At 41.0% G+C, this 16,951-nt stretch overlaps 4 protein-coding genes and 1 pseudogene across 4 annotated transcripts; 3 read left to right on the top strand and 2 right to left on the bottom strand.

The window, feature by feature from the left end:
* Positions 1-357: 357 nt before the first annotated feature.
* Positions 358-1,893, top strand: LOC130413595 (putative nuclease HARBI1; annotated as a pseudogene).
* Positions 1,894-4,726: 2,833 nt separating this feature from the next.
* Positions 4,727-9,560, bottom strand: LOC130413599 (uncharacterized protein C7orf50 homolog). Its single transcript, XM_056738926.1, has 6 exons — positions 9,449-9,560; positions 8,965-9,109; positions 8,468-8,572; positions 5,759-5,988; positions 5,439-5,520; positions 4,727-5,036 (listed from the first exon to the last, which is right to left on the bottom strand). The coding sequence occupies exons 2-6, from the start codon at positions 9,097-9,099 to the stop codon at positions 4,857-4,859; spliced, it is 732 nt and encodes a 243-aa protein (XP_056594904.1). The 5' UTR covers positions 9,100-9,109; positions 9,449-9,560; the 3' UTR covers positions 4,727-4,856.
* Positions 5,995-8,460, top strand: LOC130413593 (G-protein coupled estrogen receptor 1-like). The gene is made up of 2 exons (XM_056738917.1): positions 5,995-6,823; positions 6,999-8,460. Exons 1-2 carry the CDS (start codon positions 6,802-6,804, stop codon positions 8,246-8,248), a joined length of 1,272 nt encoding a protein of 423 aa, XP_056594895.1. The 5' UTR covers positions 5,995-6,801; the 3' UTR covers positions 8,249-8,460.
* A 128-nt stretch (positions 9,561-9,688) lies between the features above and the next one.
* Positions 9,689-10,880, top strand: LOC130413602 (ubiquinol-cytochrome-c reductase complex assembly factor 4). Its single transcript, XM_056738930.1, has 2 exons — positions 9,689-9,913; positions 10,419-10,880. Exons 1-2 carry the CDS (start codon positions 9,825-9,827, stop codon positions 10,750-10,752), a joined length of 423 nt encoding a protein of 140 aa, XP_056594908.1. The 5' UTR covers positions 9,689-9,824; the 3' UTR covers positions 10,753-10,880.
* Positions 10,881-12,154: 1,274 nt separating this feature from the next.
* h3f3d (H3 histone, family 3D) lies at positions 12,155-16,605 on the bottom strand. The gene is made up of 4 exons (XM_056738931.1): positions 16,489-16,605; positions 15,354-15,496; positions 12,443-12,596; positions 12,155-12,334 (listed from the first exon to the last, which is right to left on the bottom strand). The coding sequence occupies exons 2-4, from the start codon at positions 15,479-15,481 to the stop codon at positions 12,206-12,208; spliced, it is 411 nt and encodes a 136-aa protein (XP_056594909.1). The 5' UTR covers positions 15,482-15,496; positions 16,489-16,605; the 3' UTR covers positions 12,155-12,205.
* Between the last annotated feature and the right edge of the window lie 346 nt (positions 16,606-16,951).

Raw genomic sequence — 16,951 nt, 5'->3', positions numbered from 1 at the left:
CGAAATAAAAAAGAGGACAATTAGGAAACTGGACCTTGAAATAAAAAAACTTGAGAGGGAGGTGAGATATGCCTTCAATGTACACTGTATGCTAACTGTAACACAAATGTATTAATCATTATTTTTCTTTCCTCCCCCAGCTCCAAGAAGATGACACAGCTCAAAATAAAAATTAGGTATATTCTCGTAAAGTCAAGTGAGCCATGACATATGAGCTCTTATTGTGAGCACACAGGACGGTGGCATCTTTCTAAGGTTTTTTTTATTTTCCCAGCAATCAGTACAACCAATTCATCGTTATAAGGCACCGGCCTCTTTTGCCCACCCCCCCAGCACCAGGTGTGGCCACTAGCCTATATGAAGGCCCAAAATTGTGTGTTCCTTTCTGCTCTGACAATGGCATGCCCATTCTTGCGAGATGTGGTGGATGAAGAAGCACTTGTGCTGAGGAGAGCCTTCAGGCAAGAAAAGGTCTTCAGGGACCGGTTGGACCCACTGGCCTTCCCTGATGACCATCTATATGAAAGATACAGGTTTTCTGCAGATGGCATCAGGTATCTATGCAGACTACTGGGTCCCAGGATTAAGCACCGCACTGCACGGAGCCATGCACTGAGTGTGGAGCAAATGGTTTGTGTGGCCTTGCGCTTTTTTGCTAGTGGAGCCTTCCTGTACTCAGTGGGGGATGCAGAACAGCTGAACAAGGCCACAATTTGCCGCACAATAAGGAGTGTGTGTCTGGCTATCAAAGCATTAGCAGATGTCTTCATCTCCTTCCCTGGCCACAGAAGACTCTGTGACATCAAAGAGGAGTTCTATAGGATTGCAGGTAAGAGGATCTACAAATTACAGGACAACTGTTAACACATAGTAGGATACTCATTACTTTGTGTGACAGGTTTCCCCAATGTCATTGGTGCAGTGGACTGCACACACATAAGGATAAAAGCCCCCTCAGGTGCCCATGATGCCGATTTTGTGAATAGGAAATCCTTTCACAGCATTAATGTTCAGGTGAACATAACTTTTTGATATTGTCCATTGACGAACACTCTGCATTGCCAGTGATGTGCATTGATTGGTGTAATATTCCTCATCTTATGATTTCAGATGGTCTGCAAAGCTGACTGTGTGATCAGCAATGTTGTGGCAAAATGGCCTGGCTCAGTCCATGACTCCAGAATCTTTCGGGCCTCTGAAATCTATCAGTGCCTATCACAAGGTAAGACACACAACCCCTATTTATAACCATCATGGCTGTGTCAAGAATATCACTGTGTTTATTAGGTAGTAATGATGAGATTTTGTGTTGACAGGTGAATTCTCTGGTGTGTTGCTGGGAGTATGGCTGCCAGCCTTTTCTCCTGACACCTTTCACAGACCCCCAGGAAGCACAGCAGGCCTACAACCATGCCCATGCCAGGACCAGGGCCAGAGTCGAAATGACCTTTGGCCTCCTGAAGGCACGCTTTCACTGCCTTCACAAATTAAGGGTCAGCCCTGTTAGGGCATGTGATATTACTGTGGCTTGTGCTGTCCTCCATAATGTGGCCTGCCTGAGGAAGGAGAGGGCCCCCAGAGTGCCACCGGCCATGGACTGGGACAATCCGGCAATCTTCCCTGATGACGACAGTGGTCGGCTGCTGAGGGACCAATATGTGTTGAATTATTTTAGTTAGTATGTGTGCTTTCAATTTTGGTTAAATATGTCCTGCGGTGGCAGAGGAATTTGTTTTTTTTTGGGTTCGTTTTTTTACGAATTTGGCCTCTTATGATGTTTGTGCAGTATACTGTGTGTAATACAAGGCTGCAGGGAGGCTACTGCATCCATTCATTTGTCTGTTCAGTTGATGTGTATGGATTTGTCCTGCATTTATTTTAGTGTGCAGACATGCAGGGTGTGTTATATACAGACCTTTGAATGTGTATGTATCTGTCACGGGCCGGGACGAGCCCCTCACGGACAGACCACCTCGAGGAGTTACCCAGAGACACCACAGACGGACAAAAGAAGTAATTAAAAGTTCGGTTTTATTATAATAAAAACTCCCTATAGCTAAAACACGTAGTGGGCGAGGCCCAACTCTGATCTCCCCTGTCCAGCAGCGGTTGGAGCTCCTGGCACCTCAGTCCCAATCCGGCGGGTCACGAAGCAGAGGATTGGCTCAATCGTTCCTCCTCAGAGCAGGTAGCGGCTTCCAGCAACTTTCCTCCGGAACAGGCAGCGGCAGTCCATAGAACAGAATGTGGTAAGAAACTTCCTCACAGCGGCTTTCCTTCAGAGTAGACAGCGGCTTCCAGCAACTTTCCTCCGGAACAGGCAGCGGCAGTCCATAGAACAGAATGTGGTAAGAAACTTCCTCACAGCGGCTTTCCTTCAGAGCAGACAGCGGCTTCCAGCAACTTTCCTCCGGAACAGGCAGCGGCAGTCCATAGAACAGAATGTGGTAAGAAACTTCACAGCGGCTTTCCTTCAGAGCAGATAGCGGCTTCCAGCAACTTTCCTCCGGAACAGGCAGCGGCAGTCCATAGAACAGAATGTGGTAAGAAACTTCACAGCGGCTTTCCTTCAGAGCAGATAGCGGCTTCCAGCAACTTTCCTCCGGAACAGGCAGCGGCAGTCCATAGAACAGAATGTGGTAAGAAACTTCACAGCGGCTTTCCTTCAGAGCAGATAGCGGCTTACAGCAACTTTCCTCCGGAACATGCAGTAGCAATCCATAGAACAGAATGTGGTAAGAAACTTCCTCACAGCGGCTTTCCTTCAGAGCAGATAGCGGCTTCCAGCAACTTTCCTTCGGAACAGGCAGTGGCAATCCATAGAACAGAATGTGGCAAGAGACTTTCTACCCACTGAGCCAACGGGTGGAAGCAGGATTAACCACCCTCACTCGTGCACATGGTAAATCACTTCAAAGAGTCACACGTGTTCACTTCACACAAAGCACTGCAGTACACAGCAAACTCACAGTGAATAAGGCTCCCATTCGAGGTCCCAGCCGATGTCCTCTCCCTTTTATAGGTCTGTATATCCAACACGGTATGGGGTATCTGCTGCCTGGAGGATATGGATACTCAGCCACTCTTCTATCCCGCTTGCTTTCACCTCGTAAATCTCCCCGTCCAGTTCCCCAGAATGCAGAGAAAGACTTTCCTTCACGTCGAGCCTTCCTGTTCCATACCCCCGATGCTCTTCCCTTTCCGTCTGTCCGCACGCCGTATTTATAATCCACATTATGGGTACGTGTTCCAATCACAGCTCTCTCCCGTCCTCCCACACAGCTGACGATTATCTATGCATTCAGTCGCTGCGCCCGGACACAAAACATGGGGAAACACCCGGAACCAGCTCGATGTTACACTCTAACTGGCCCCACCCGGAAACATTTCCCGGGACAATAGTTCCCCCTTGTCCCTCACCCTGTGACATATCATTTTGTATAATATGCTTTGATTCTGTGCTTTCCATCTTGTAGAGTCACTGTGACTTCAGTTTCGAATGGAGCTGATGGTTTACCTGCTTTGTTTTGTCCTTATTCAATAAAGGAACATAATGTTACACATTGTGTTTTTATATTCATATGGAATGTGTATTTGTTTATATGACAGAGTACTAGGGCCACACTGAGGAAAAAGGATAAAGTCATAAATTTATGAGGCTGGTTCTTTCTGCAGAAAAGTTACATTTTCTTTTTACAGTTTTGATACTTATGACAATGTGATACTTAATATTATGGCACATCAGCATGTCTTTCTTTATGAAACCATACTGAAGTACAATTTCACTAAATGCCCCACATCTGTCATTTTAACAACTGTCCTCCTTTAAAACAACTGGTTACAATATTATGACTTGTCTTTTTTTTCCCTCTGTGGCCCTAATATTCTATCATTTTATATATAGCCTTATAGTCTATGGGAAACTGTAAATTATCTAATGATAGCAACATCATCTAAAAATCATTATTTATCCAAAATGATTGAAATTAATGATCACAAACGTTTAAATAATGACAGTGGGTCTAGTTATATGATAACAATGTATAGTGAGCAGTGAAATAACTATTGGTTTCCATTTGTGGTGACTGCTGACTGACATTAGGGATGAGATTAAATAGATCCTGGAATTTAGCCTGGTCTGGAGCAGGCTAGCTCCACAGAATAAATCTCCATGGTAATTTATACCATAACATATCCTCCTGCCCCCTATCCAGCTTTAGTGCAACCGGATTACGGATCAATTGAGCCAGGATCACCAAGATATCCTGGCTTAATCCCTTATCCTAGTTTTGTGCAACAGGCCCCTGGGCACGAGTGTTAATCCGCAAACTAAAAAAAAAATTCTAGTCTTTCAAAAGGGCTATTTGATAATAACTTGACGCTTCCTCATGTTTCGTCGTACAACTTCTTTGGTAAGCAGCCAGCGACCAAGCTTTTAGTTTAGTTTACAGCACACTCTGCTGCTGTAAATGATCACTACATGGTGCTCGTGCTCTGGTACTCCGCAGGATATGTTGGTCAGGCTTTTTTTTGTATGTTTTCTGGTTGTTTTGGACGTACTGTGATAGAACACCAAAATCCGGGACTGTCGCCAGAAAACGGGGACGTGATGTCACCTTATCACACACACTTTTATGTAAAATGTGTACCTTTAATGCATTGCAAGTTGATTTGTAAAGAACCGTCTGATGAAATTGCTGAACTAAAACCAATACATATAGACAGATTAAAACCATCAAAATCTTTTTATTCTACGTGATGTTGTACATATTTACAGATTATTACAATATGACTGCTCACTTGAATATGTGGAAATGACAGATTAATAGAAACATGGAGACGTTCATTCAAGGCTTTCACAGCTGCTGCATTACTATTTTGGCTCGGTTTCTCCTAGTTTCAGCATCTTCTTCTTCTCCCTCTCCCTGGCCTTCCCAGCGCACCAACGCTTCAGCCTTCTGCAGTGTCTTTTCTTTTGCAGATCCACGAAGACCCTCCAGATAGGCCAGCAACACCCCAAAATAACTATCAGGCACCTTTAAAGAGAGAAATTGAAGAAATGAAAATTGAAGAAATTAGGACCTGGGCTGCATTTCCCAAAAGCATCGAAAGCCTACGTCAGGGTTCCTCAAATCTTACCCTGGAGGGCCGGAGCACTGCAGAGTTTAGCTCCAACCCTGATCAAACTTGCATACCTGTGATTTTCTAGTGACACTGAAGAACTTGATCAGCTTGCTCAGGTGCGATTGATCAGGGCTGGAGCTAAACTCTGCAGTGCTCCGGCCCTACAGGGTAAGATTTGAGGAACCCTGGCCTACGTTATTCTTAGCTCCAATGGTGACAATGGTTCTAAGATCTACAATACTGTTGGGAAACGCAGCCCTCAACAATTTATATAACAAAGTATTTTTGCTGAATGTCATGCTGATGTGCTCTACCTTCACTCTGTCAAACATGTTCTGAAGAAGCCATGTTTGCCTGGTTTTCTGAAACTTCCATTCATCTTTTCTCTCAGACCAGCTACAGAGAGACACAGACAGAAGACATCAGTTAACAAAATGTCTAATAATCACTGGTAAAATGAGAAAACAGTTTATATGAAGGGTCAAAAAGTCCAAAACACACTGGAAATATAGCGATTTTTTCCATTTAAACACGGAAATAAAATTTTAGAGCAAAAATAAAAATGTTACATTTGCACAATTGTGGAGGTGGTCAAGTAACATTTTAACATAAAAGGGGACAATTTGCTAGTTACCATGACAGGTATTCCAGCGCCAGCTTCTCGGCTACATTTGTCGTATTCTCCTCCTGCTTCGTGCTTTTGCCTTCGTCTTTAATTTTCTTAATTTCTTCCTTTTTACGAATCTTCTTCAGCTTCCTCTCCAGCACTCGATTTTCTTCAGGACTTAGATCTTCCTCTCCATCCTTATCCTCCTGACCATTAGATTCCTGTGGCCGTGGGGTTTTCTCCAGATCTCCAGAACTCTTTGAAAGAAATGTTTCATTAATATTTCTACTACAATGAAGTAAATTCAAGGATTAAAACAAATGGTGCAAGTGTTACACATAAAATGTGTGTTTGTATATGTAATAATCACAATCAAAGCTGTATGAAAATAGAGACGACAAAAGCATCAGAGCGCTAGTGTTGATCATATACATGCAAATACAGTTCCAGTAAAACAAGAAAGTTCTGAGCCATGTGCATATTCATTACACTAAACCAACTACATTTAAAAGTTACAAAGTGTAAAACCAAATAAAAACAAACTAATTCCAATTTCACTGGGGTTGTGAATCTGCTTATTAACGCTTTCCAATGCTTTAATCTTTTTTAACTATTTCTGAAAAAGTTATCACAGTTTTGAAAAACTTTGAGATGTGGTTCCCTAGAGCTGTAAAAAAATACATCTCTTTCCACCAGCTCATCATTCTGACAAACACACACATCTTTATTCACGATGCAACTCTAGATCTTCTCTCTTCTGATTTAACAACCAGCAGGGGAGGTAATGGACCATTTATCCATCAACGTTGTTTGGGGTAAACAGAAGTGGCCATTGTCCAGGTCTGTCTGCCACAACCTGCTGCTCTTGTATTTCTGCATTTGTACTTGAGACATCGTGACTTCAGCAGGAGAAACTTCTATTCCTTTAATATATACAAACCGAGAATAAGAACAGAGAGAATGGACATAGAGTCCAATAAAACCAATGCAAGACATTCAGATTTATTTCATCGTGACCTTAAAGGACATATTTGGTGAATGTAAGGTCAAAGCACGCGGATGAGTTACATATGTGGATGAAAGCGGATTATGGTAAGAACCATATTTCATTATCTAAATTTAGCTCTGAATAATGTTTAACAACTAACAAATAACCAGATATTTCAACAGTTCGTTTTAATTGCACTGAAATCTTTTTCTAACTTACAGAGTTACTAACTTACTAACGTCAACGTCCAATTTTTTAATGCGTTTTTATTTGTCTTAGCACTTGGAAAAGAAGAAAGCCATGCAAAGAAAAAGCTTGAAATGTTTTCTTGCAATGTGAACAAGGAACAAAGCAAGTGTAAGAGGGAAAAGATGACGGAAAATCTTTTGACTTTCCACCCCACCGTTTTCCAATCAAATCGCTCCGGTCTACATTGGTCTATAATTGATGTCAACGAAACAAACTCCGCCTCCCCAGACACCTACATCATCAGTCTCATCCTGTCCTGCATCTACACCATCCTCCTCTTCCCGCTTGGCCTTATAGGTAACATCCTGATCCTACTGGTGAACTTTGACCCTCGACAGCGGATGAGCACACCTGACCTGTACTTCACCAATTTAGCCCTGGCTGACCTAGTGCTGGTTTTGGACTCGCTGATCGAAGTGTTCAACCTGAGCGAGCATTACTATGACGACGCCGTTCTGTGCTCCTGCATGGCGTTGTTCTTGCAGGTAAACATGTACAGCAGTGTGTTTTCGCTCACCTGGATGAGTCTGGACCGCTGCCTGGCGCTGACCGGACTGAGGACACGAGCGCTACCCGAAAACATTTCCGTCACGCACCGCACCAGACTGGCCTATAGGGCTTGCGGGACCATTTGGGCAGCTGCCACCCTGTGCACACTAATACCTTTTGCATCAGCACACATACATCACGGCTGGGGGCGTGGCTTTTGTTTTGCTGGTGTGGCTGAGGTGCAATGGCTGGAAGTGACGCTGGGCTTTGCCCTGCCGTTTTGCGTGATGGGTGTGTGCTATGCCCATATCGCACGCATGCTTTTGCGCTCCGAACGCCCTCGACGAACCAAAGCCATGCGCATGATCGTGGCAGCGGTGACCGTATTTTTTGTGTGCTGGCTGCCGGAAAACGTTTTTATCAGCGTGCATCTGCTCAGTGGTGACAGTGCCACCCGTCGACGTGGAAACCATACGCTGTGGCAGCGCTACCCACTGACTGGGCACGTGGTGACCCTAGCGGCCTGTGCCAACAGCTGTCTGAACCCACTCGTGTACAGCCTGCTAGGAAACACCTTCCGGCACAAACTGCAAGTGTTTGTCGCGCACCACGTGCGCTGCCTGCATACTTGCATTCAGACTGCAAACACGACCCCTCCCTGCCCTTGTGTCACATGCACAAACGTCCACCATTCTTGCTCTCATGAGAATAAAGACTTTGAGGAGCGTGACCTCAGGAGCGGTGAGGAGGGGGCTGAGGGCAGGGAGTGCGTGTGTGACAGAGTAGGTTAAACATTGTCGTGATGTGCATGTAGAGACGAAATTACACTGAAATGAAACACAATAAAACTCATGAAATTTGCCTGTTGAAGGTCTTGATATTGAATTTAGATGTTGGCAGACCTGTAAACCAAATCGCCGATAAAGTGCATATAATTATTTTGCTGTCTATTTTATTATAAAGTGGTAAAATAATTGGGAAAGGAATTACTTTTGATTAATCTTACTAACCTCTGCTTTTCTTTTTCTCTTCATCTTAGTTTTCTCTGTGCTTTCTTCACCTGTTTGTTTCTGTGGCTTTAGCAGTTCCACTTCTGGAACAATTGCTTCACACACCTGCCAATTGGAAATCAAAAATATGTACTTCAAAAGGAACACAAATCTGAAATATACTACGGTCATATTTTGAAGTTTTAAGATACAATGATATTTGTTATCGAAATCTATCTTATTTTGTGATTCTATATCAGAAATAAAATATTCTTTAATGTTAATTGTTTACATATTGTTCAGACATAAAATGCAACAAGCAGAAAATTGTCACATTAAATTGATTCACTTCTTCCGTGTGTTCTCTACATGGTCCACATTTTAGTTTGCATTTGTTTCTTTTAGCTTTTTAATGCAAAAAAAATATTATCATGAATACGCAATAACATTCTTCAACGACTGTAACCAAACATACTGTATTTAAAAATAAAATCTCATTTCAGAACACGATCACAAACCTCATTATCAGTCGTCTTCTTTTTAGTTTTGACATTCTTCTCGGTTCTCTCATTATGTTCATCATCAACACTGGGTTTGAGTTTCTTTCTCTTGGTAGCATTAGACGGGACACCTCGAGCTTGACTCTTCGTCATGGCAACAACACTTAAATGGAAATGAAGAGCACACATGGTGGCTTACGGCATGAATCGTCACATGAATTAAATACAATATAAAGATGATACTAAGACTAAGATACAGTTGACAGAAGTCTCAAACTACAACGAAATGTATATACTACTTTAGTTATACTAACTAAGAAATAAGAAACAAAGGTTACTCAAATAGAAATGTGGGGATGAATTAGTCACCATTACCAAGAGAGATGGTTCAACCGCACCCACATACTAAACGAGATACTACCAGCTGACACCAAATCCCAATTCAAACAAATTCCCATAGCAAAAGAATAAAGTAACGTACCAACAAAATCCCAAGATTTACCAATAATTGTAGAATCTCACGTGTTGACGGATAGCGCCATGAAACTGAACGACAACGACCACGCTTGATGACGACGATGTTGCTGCTCTGCAAAATTCTGATCTTTGATTGGTTGTCTCCTGGACTTCCGGGGCAGATGTAACCTTATTGAGAAAAGTTAACCACCAGTTAATTAAAACTGCCTTTTTTAAATTACTGTAATTATAATGTCATACAATAGTAAATATGTGCGTTATAACCCTGATAACTTTTGTCTGCGAAATGTTTTTAACAAGGAACTATATTGCTTCCGGTGGAATGTATCTTCGAGCAGATCTCGCAGTTGCACAAGTTACATGACCGGAGAGATTCACGCCTAACGTTAAGAAACCTCAAGATGTCAACAACCGGACGAATTTGCTCTCGTTTATCACACTTTTCTTTATATCACCATCTTTGTACCAAAAGAGGAGGGGTGACCTTAAGGCAAGTTAAGGTTTTGTCATTGTATAGATTATGATATTCGCCATAAGAACTATTTAAACAGAATGTATTAGACATATATAAAGAGAAACCTTAAATGAAGAATATATCTGTTGTCCATTATTATGTTAAGATGTCTCTTTAAATCTCGTTCGATTCTGTATATGTAGCCTTAGGAATTGACAGCTGACCTTGGCTGGACAGATCTCTATATATGTTTTTTAAATAATACTTAAAGTCTATTAAACATTTACCAAAATATTTTTTATAATAATACTTATGGAATGTTACCCTTCAAAGTCTATACTAAGCACTAGATTTATTTCTAATAGTAACTAATTTCTTGTCAATAGAGTATTTAGGTTTATATTGGGTAAAGTTGTTTTTCTGTATCCTAACAAAACCAATTTTAAATTAAATTGTACCAATAGATTGAGAGAACTTGAAGGGGAAGTTACAGCCTTTAAAAGTAATAATTAATCAACTCTTATAATTTTTACTTTTCTAGAGCATGTGCCACCAGAATGTTGTCCATGACATCACAGCTACACGCTGAGTCCAGAAAACCTCCTGATAATAATGAAGAAACACCAAACCCCATTAAGTTCTCCAGCAGCAAAGCCAGCCACCGAACATGGAACGTGGACCGCTCGTTAGGCAGCACTTATAAGCGGCCATGGTGGAAAGTCATGCCAATCAGTATCATTGGAGTGGGCTTCCTTCTCTGGTGTGTCTTCAGAAAAGAGACCAAGATAGATGAGTCTCTGGAGAAAAACCTGTATGAACATTTACCAGACTTGTTGTCAGATGAAGAAGAGGAAGCTGTTAAAAACAAGCCATGACAGTGGCTTAAATGGGACATTTTCTCTTTGTAATGTTTATTTATTGTTCACTAATGCCTTCAGTTTTTTTCTGTAAACTGCAACATAGGTAGAGTTAAACATGTATTAAAGGAGTCATATGGGACGAATACGTGTTTTTCTGTGTCTTTGGTGTGTTTTAAGTTGCCTGTGCATGTATTAGACACGTAAAATTGAAAAAACAAAAGTTGGGGGTTACAAAAGAAGCATTCTACCTAAAAGCTAATGCTCACTCAGACCTGCCTGCAATGCCTCATGTAACCACACCCCCTCAAATCAGTTTGTGGTATGATTTGACTAAGACCGCCCAAATGAATAAGCAAGTAAGGTGAACGTAACTGTCAGTAAAAATTGAAGAGGAACCTGATGTTCCAAATATGGTAAGCGTCACATTTCTGCCACACGCTTGCAGTAATCCACCTATCACTACACACTTGTTAACTGGCCAATCAAAGCACACCTCGCTTTTCAGAGCGATGAGCTTTGTAAAAAATCTGTACATTTCAGAGAGGTTAGACAAAGAGAAACAAACACGCACGGTATGTGGAATATAAATATATACGTTTATGAACCTTAAATAGTGCATTCAATGTGGTTTTCATAGCCAAAAGATTACAAGATTAAAGAAATCTGATATCGTAATATGCCATCAGCCAAATTCCTCTAAACATTTCTTTTTCTCATTTGGTCAGTGAATCACACTCCGAATACAATTGTAGAGAGGAAAAGTTATAACCATTGTGCTTCTTAAAGCAACCTTCTTACTGGTGTTGAAAAGTTTCCATTTCAATTTGTGTAGACTTTTTTTGTGTAGAGGTTTTTAATGTCACAGTTGACAATACTACAATATTGTGAAGTGATCCTGGACATTTTTGGGGTGAACTATCCCTTTTTCATCTAGTTTTGCACAAACCTGAATCCATGTTATCTCAGGCTCCGTGTGTGTGTGGTTTTAACATTTGCTTTGGTCTTGTAACAATCACATTTTCAATTCTACAGATTCAAAACAAAAGTTGAGGTAGTGGAAAGTTTATTTACAACCAAATGGCCACAATAGAAGAGAAACCGAACATAATAACGATAGAAATAAAAATGGACACGTTCTAATTCATCATGAAGCATGCAGACTAGGCAGAGGTATATGAAAGTCTAAAATACAAACTTTAAAACCCTGAGGAGCTCCCGGAATGTTCTGACGCTGCACCCAAGCCCCCCCCTCCCCCACACACCAACTAGTGAACTTTAACCACAAGATACCCATCCCCTACCGCAACTACCAAAAAGAAAAAATACAAAAAATAAACTTAACTACACAGGCATTTATAGTCAAGAGTGTAAGAACCCCAATGGCCCTCCCTCCCTCCCTCCCTACCCACCCCACACAACAAACCCCACCCCCATATAATCCTCCACACAAAAAAATTGAGCACAGAGTTTAAGCACGCTCTCCACGGATTCGACGGGCAAGCTGGATGTCTTTGGGCATGATGGTGACACGTTTGGCATGGATGGCACACAAGTTGGTGTCCTCAAACAAACCCACCAGGTATGCTTCACTTGCCTCCTGCAATAAAAGAGAATTCTTTTATCAGTGGCTTAAAAACCGTTGTTTTCAGGTACTAGGCTAAGCTCCAGTAAAACCACTATTATAATCCAGAACCAGAATACACACCTGCAAAGCCCCAATGGCAGCGCTCTGGAAACGCAGGTCAGTCTTGAAGTCCTGAGCGATCTCACGAACCAGACGCTGGAACGGAAGCTTGCGGATCAGCAACTCTGTGGACTTCTGGTACCGACGGATCTCACGAAGAGCCACAGTACCAGGGCTTGAAGGAAAAAAAACAGGTATTCAGAATTGTGGATTCAGTGTTACTTGGTAAATACATCAAAAGTGTATAATATTGTACTTTTAATTTCATAATTTATATCGCATAACTGTGCCATTATCGTTCTGTAACCGTTTAATACTGATGTCATTACTAGCAGTGTTTTTCATAAGTTTTGAGTAGCCTGTTCCTGCTCTGCTGATCAAGGATAAACGCATAAAACCATTGCATACTGTCATCAGAAATTCCACAGTACACTTCAAAAGCAAAAACTAAGTGTAGTGGTAAGCGTACCAGTTTGAGAACCACTGGTCTAGTCAATAAATATACAGTTAGAAGGGAAATATACAGCACATGTTACTTAAAACATCTCTTATGCCAGTGTTTCTCAACCAGGGTACACGGACCCCTAGTGGTCTGTGGCATAATTGCAGAGGGTCCCTAACTTTATTTTAGTTATCAAGTAACACCCACCAGAACCAGATAAAATTAATAGATTTGGCTATTGCAGTCAAATGAATTGCCAAATTGATGGGTTCATAAAATGTGTTCATTCACTTTGGAGTAAAGGGTCATGTAAACCAAATCACAATTAATATAGCCTATTTCTGACTCAAACATAGCAGTCATGCGGCATCATTTAGAGGCATCACACCACGACCTGAAAGAGTCGACAGCTCTGTATGCTTTTGAATTGCTCGTGCATTACTTAGATGTCATGTGCCAGGTCGTTCTGCGCACCGCCGCATAAAGTCAAACAAGCCCATTTTCATTGAAACACCATCCATTACCATATTCATGATGAGCTTAAGCTCTTAGCAATAAACAGTAATTGCATTAGTTTCACTTCATGAGTTCAACACGCGGATCGATCAGAACACCGGACCGATTGGCCTCCTCTGTTTAGCACTGCACGCATATGCAGTCAATACAGCCGGACCAAGAACAGCGCGTAGGGTAAATAGACTCGGCGCCAAAATGATCGCTGTACTGCTGATTACGCACCCATTCTCCTCTGCAAGCAAGCATGCGGTATGAATGCTCTCATCGGTTAAAATTTTGCTGCTTACCGGTACAGTGTGAAAAAGGAGTTATTCAGATGGGTTGTACGGAATGCATAGGCATCATTTGCAGGTGGGACATGTCCCCACCCCTTTTTGGAAGAAATGCTCTCAGAAGGTGTGTATTGTTTAGGGGACATTAATATCTAAATTTCTCGGAAAAGGCAGGTTTCTCACCATCTCCCGTTGCTCACACTAAAGTTATTTATGCGGAAGACAGAAACACAGCCAGTATCAAATATGTGCATCTTCTGCATTAGCAGTGCTTGCTTGTGGAGCCAGTGTCCAAACCCCAAAAACAAACAAACAAAGTACATTTTAGTCATAGGATTAAACTTCAAGTCTAATGCACCGCAACAGCCAAGTGATTTTCCCCAAATGACAGGTTGGGAACCACATACTGCGAGAGCTGGAGTCAAAAAGCGGAGTATGCAATGGACAGACCGCCCACTATATATATATATATATATATCCCATTCATTGACGAGATTATGGCAGTCAGTCTCCTTTGTTCCCCCAGTCTTAAAATGAGCCAAAAAAAATCTTATAACAAATATTTATCTGAATTCATTGAATTCTGCACAATTGTTTCACTGCTGTGCCACCATTTACAGCTACACGAAATGCATCCCGCTCTCTAATGTAGGCAGCACACACACAAAAACACATACTTCCAACAGCTTTCGAGGTTGAAACGCAGACATATGAACTGGCCAGGATTTGAGACGTCGCCAAGCCATACTTGAACATTGTTTTAGGAATAATTAAAATCTAACTAATGTTTCAGTATTCAGTGCAGTGTTCCATTAGTACACACATGATTTTATCAGTATATGTCAGTTTATCAAAGACGTTATTACAGCAATCTGTGTTTGTACCATTTTACAGCAGGTGGTGCTATTACATACCACTGGGAAAAGTACAGAATCCCAGAACGTATATGTTTTAGCAATTTTTAATGATTGTTCTGAGTGGAATCGCAAAAAACGTTAATAATCTCAGCTGTTTAATCAAAATGATGCATTTTTGAACAAACCTACCCACATCTACAGAGTGATAAAAACAAACAAATTAAGATAGAAGAATACAGTTTCTTTTGTTTAAAAGCTGAGACTCTGTTCTTTCATTTGACATATTGCTTATCCATATATTCTTTACAGAAAATTTACTGTGAGCCATTAAATTTGGGTGAAAATGTAAAAAACTCATATAATGAGTTAAACATTATATAACGGTTATTTATAACTGTAACTGAACAGTAATGGTTGGTGTAAGTCGTAAACAAATTAATTTTTAAAGAATAAACTGCAGTACATCTATACAGTTGGAGATACTGAAATAGAATGTTTTGCTAACATAACTGTGATGGTTTAATTTAAATGCACCTGAAAACCATTAAATGGTCATGTGTTTTTTTAAATTAGGCTTACATATATTTAAATAATTATAATATGCTTAACTTTACTAATCTTTTTATTTTCCTAATTTAGTGGAATTTTGTTGTGCAAGTGGGGTGTGAGTGTGGGGGTTGAGAACCCCTGTCTTAGCCAATACCACAACAGTGATGTATCAGGTGGTGAGCCAGAATTTAACACTTCCTGTTTTGAACTAAAATATGAAAACTAACAATACCATGATACCTTGGTTACTTCTATGCAAAGTAAGTACAATACTTTCAAATTAATAGCTTCCTCACCGGTATCTGTGGGGTTTCTTGACTCCACCTGTGGAGGGCGCACTCTTCCTGGCCGCCTTGGTGGCGAGCTGCTTCCTGGGGGCTTTGCCACCAGTGGACTTACGGGCGGTCTGTTTAGTACGTGCCATGACACACTAATGAAGCTGCATGAAAGAAAATGCACACATCAGTGAGTACAACAGTCGCGGGAAATTCCACATGGTATGACGTCATCCAAAACATAACCTCGGTTCACCCTTTTACAGCCATAACAAACTCACGCATTCGCATTTAATATTTTGGACAAAGGCACCATGACGACCACGACTTTACTACCCCAACAACAACTTGGGGCGCCATTCAAACGGGTCGTTGTGGTGGACTTAAATATAAATAAGCCATTTATTCGTTAAATATGAGGCGATATTGTATTACATAAGACATGTTACAAACTACATCTTGGTGCATGTTAAAGAGGAAAACTATAGACTATTGGTGTGCCATAGTAACAACAACTCTGAGTGGGACACTAGGTCACACACACTCACTAAGCTTTACTCGACGCGCGTGCGCACACACACCGCCTAAAGACAAAACTAAACTCTAATAGCGCTATTTCATTCAACAACTAATATCTCAATTATAACCTGCTCCTTTCACAATTTTATAAAACAAATACGACACAATGTCAATTAAAACATATTTTAAAAGACTGATTGATGGAGTGGTGCAGACCACCATCTCATGATGAGACTCAGACACGTTTCTGCCTTTATGTGTAACATGGCGCCCAAGAACACCAATTACAGCAGTTTCTTTGTCTACATCGACGGCACGATAACTCGGTCCGAGAGCTCAGATGAATAACGATGTACATGTTTAGATAATGTACGTTACACGTAAACATACAGTTAAAACACGTTGAATCATCATTTGAGATAAAAACAAAAGTGGCCGTGTAGATCGCGCTAGTTAGCTTTAGCATGAAGCTACCGCGACAAAAACGGATCTAAATTCGGCGTTTCCCTCTGAAACGAAGGGAACGGACTAAGATCGTGAAACAAACGTTATTACAACCCGTTATTTAGTGTTACGCAGTAAACAAACACATTGATATGTATTATTTGGTTTAATAAAGAACATTAACGTTACTTACGATTTTCTGTCTCGGTTAATTCGTCAAATCCAAAACAAGGAACGTCGGTCACGCGCAAAATGAGCTGCCCCATCTTTATACAGTTGGTGACGTCTATGCGCAGTGAAAGCCACGCCCTCCTAGTATTTTATTGGCTGAAGGAGCAAAGGCAGATTTACCAAGCGCGTGTTTGAAGTAATAGTAAAAATATGTTCTGTTTTCTGTTTGTGCAAACGAATAAGATCTGAAAGTCTATGTTTTTATTTAATCCTATGTGTTACAAACCATCTGGCTCTTTGCTTAGCTCTAAGCAAACTGTTACATAAAGACGTAAAACAGCAGTCTACCTACTATTTGTGTTAATCATTTTTATTATTTGCTAGTCTACTTGTTGACGTTTGTGTAAATGATAAATTAATCAGAGTTGCTACATATTAATAAGGTAACTATTTTTATAAAGTTTGATTGATGTAATATTTTGTAA

The sequence above is a fragment of the Triplophysa dalaica genome, chromosome 23 (assembly GCF_015846415.1).
Source record: "Triplophysa dalaica isolate WHDGS20190420 chromosome 23, ASM1584641v1, whole genome shotgun sequence".
NCBI classification, from domain to species: Eukaryota; Metazoa; Chordata; class Actinopteri; order Cypriniformes; family Nemacheilidae; genus Triplophysa; species Triplophysa dalaica.
This window is presented reverse-complemented; position numbering and strand designations above follow the sequence as displayed.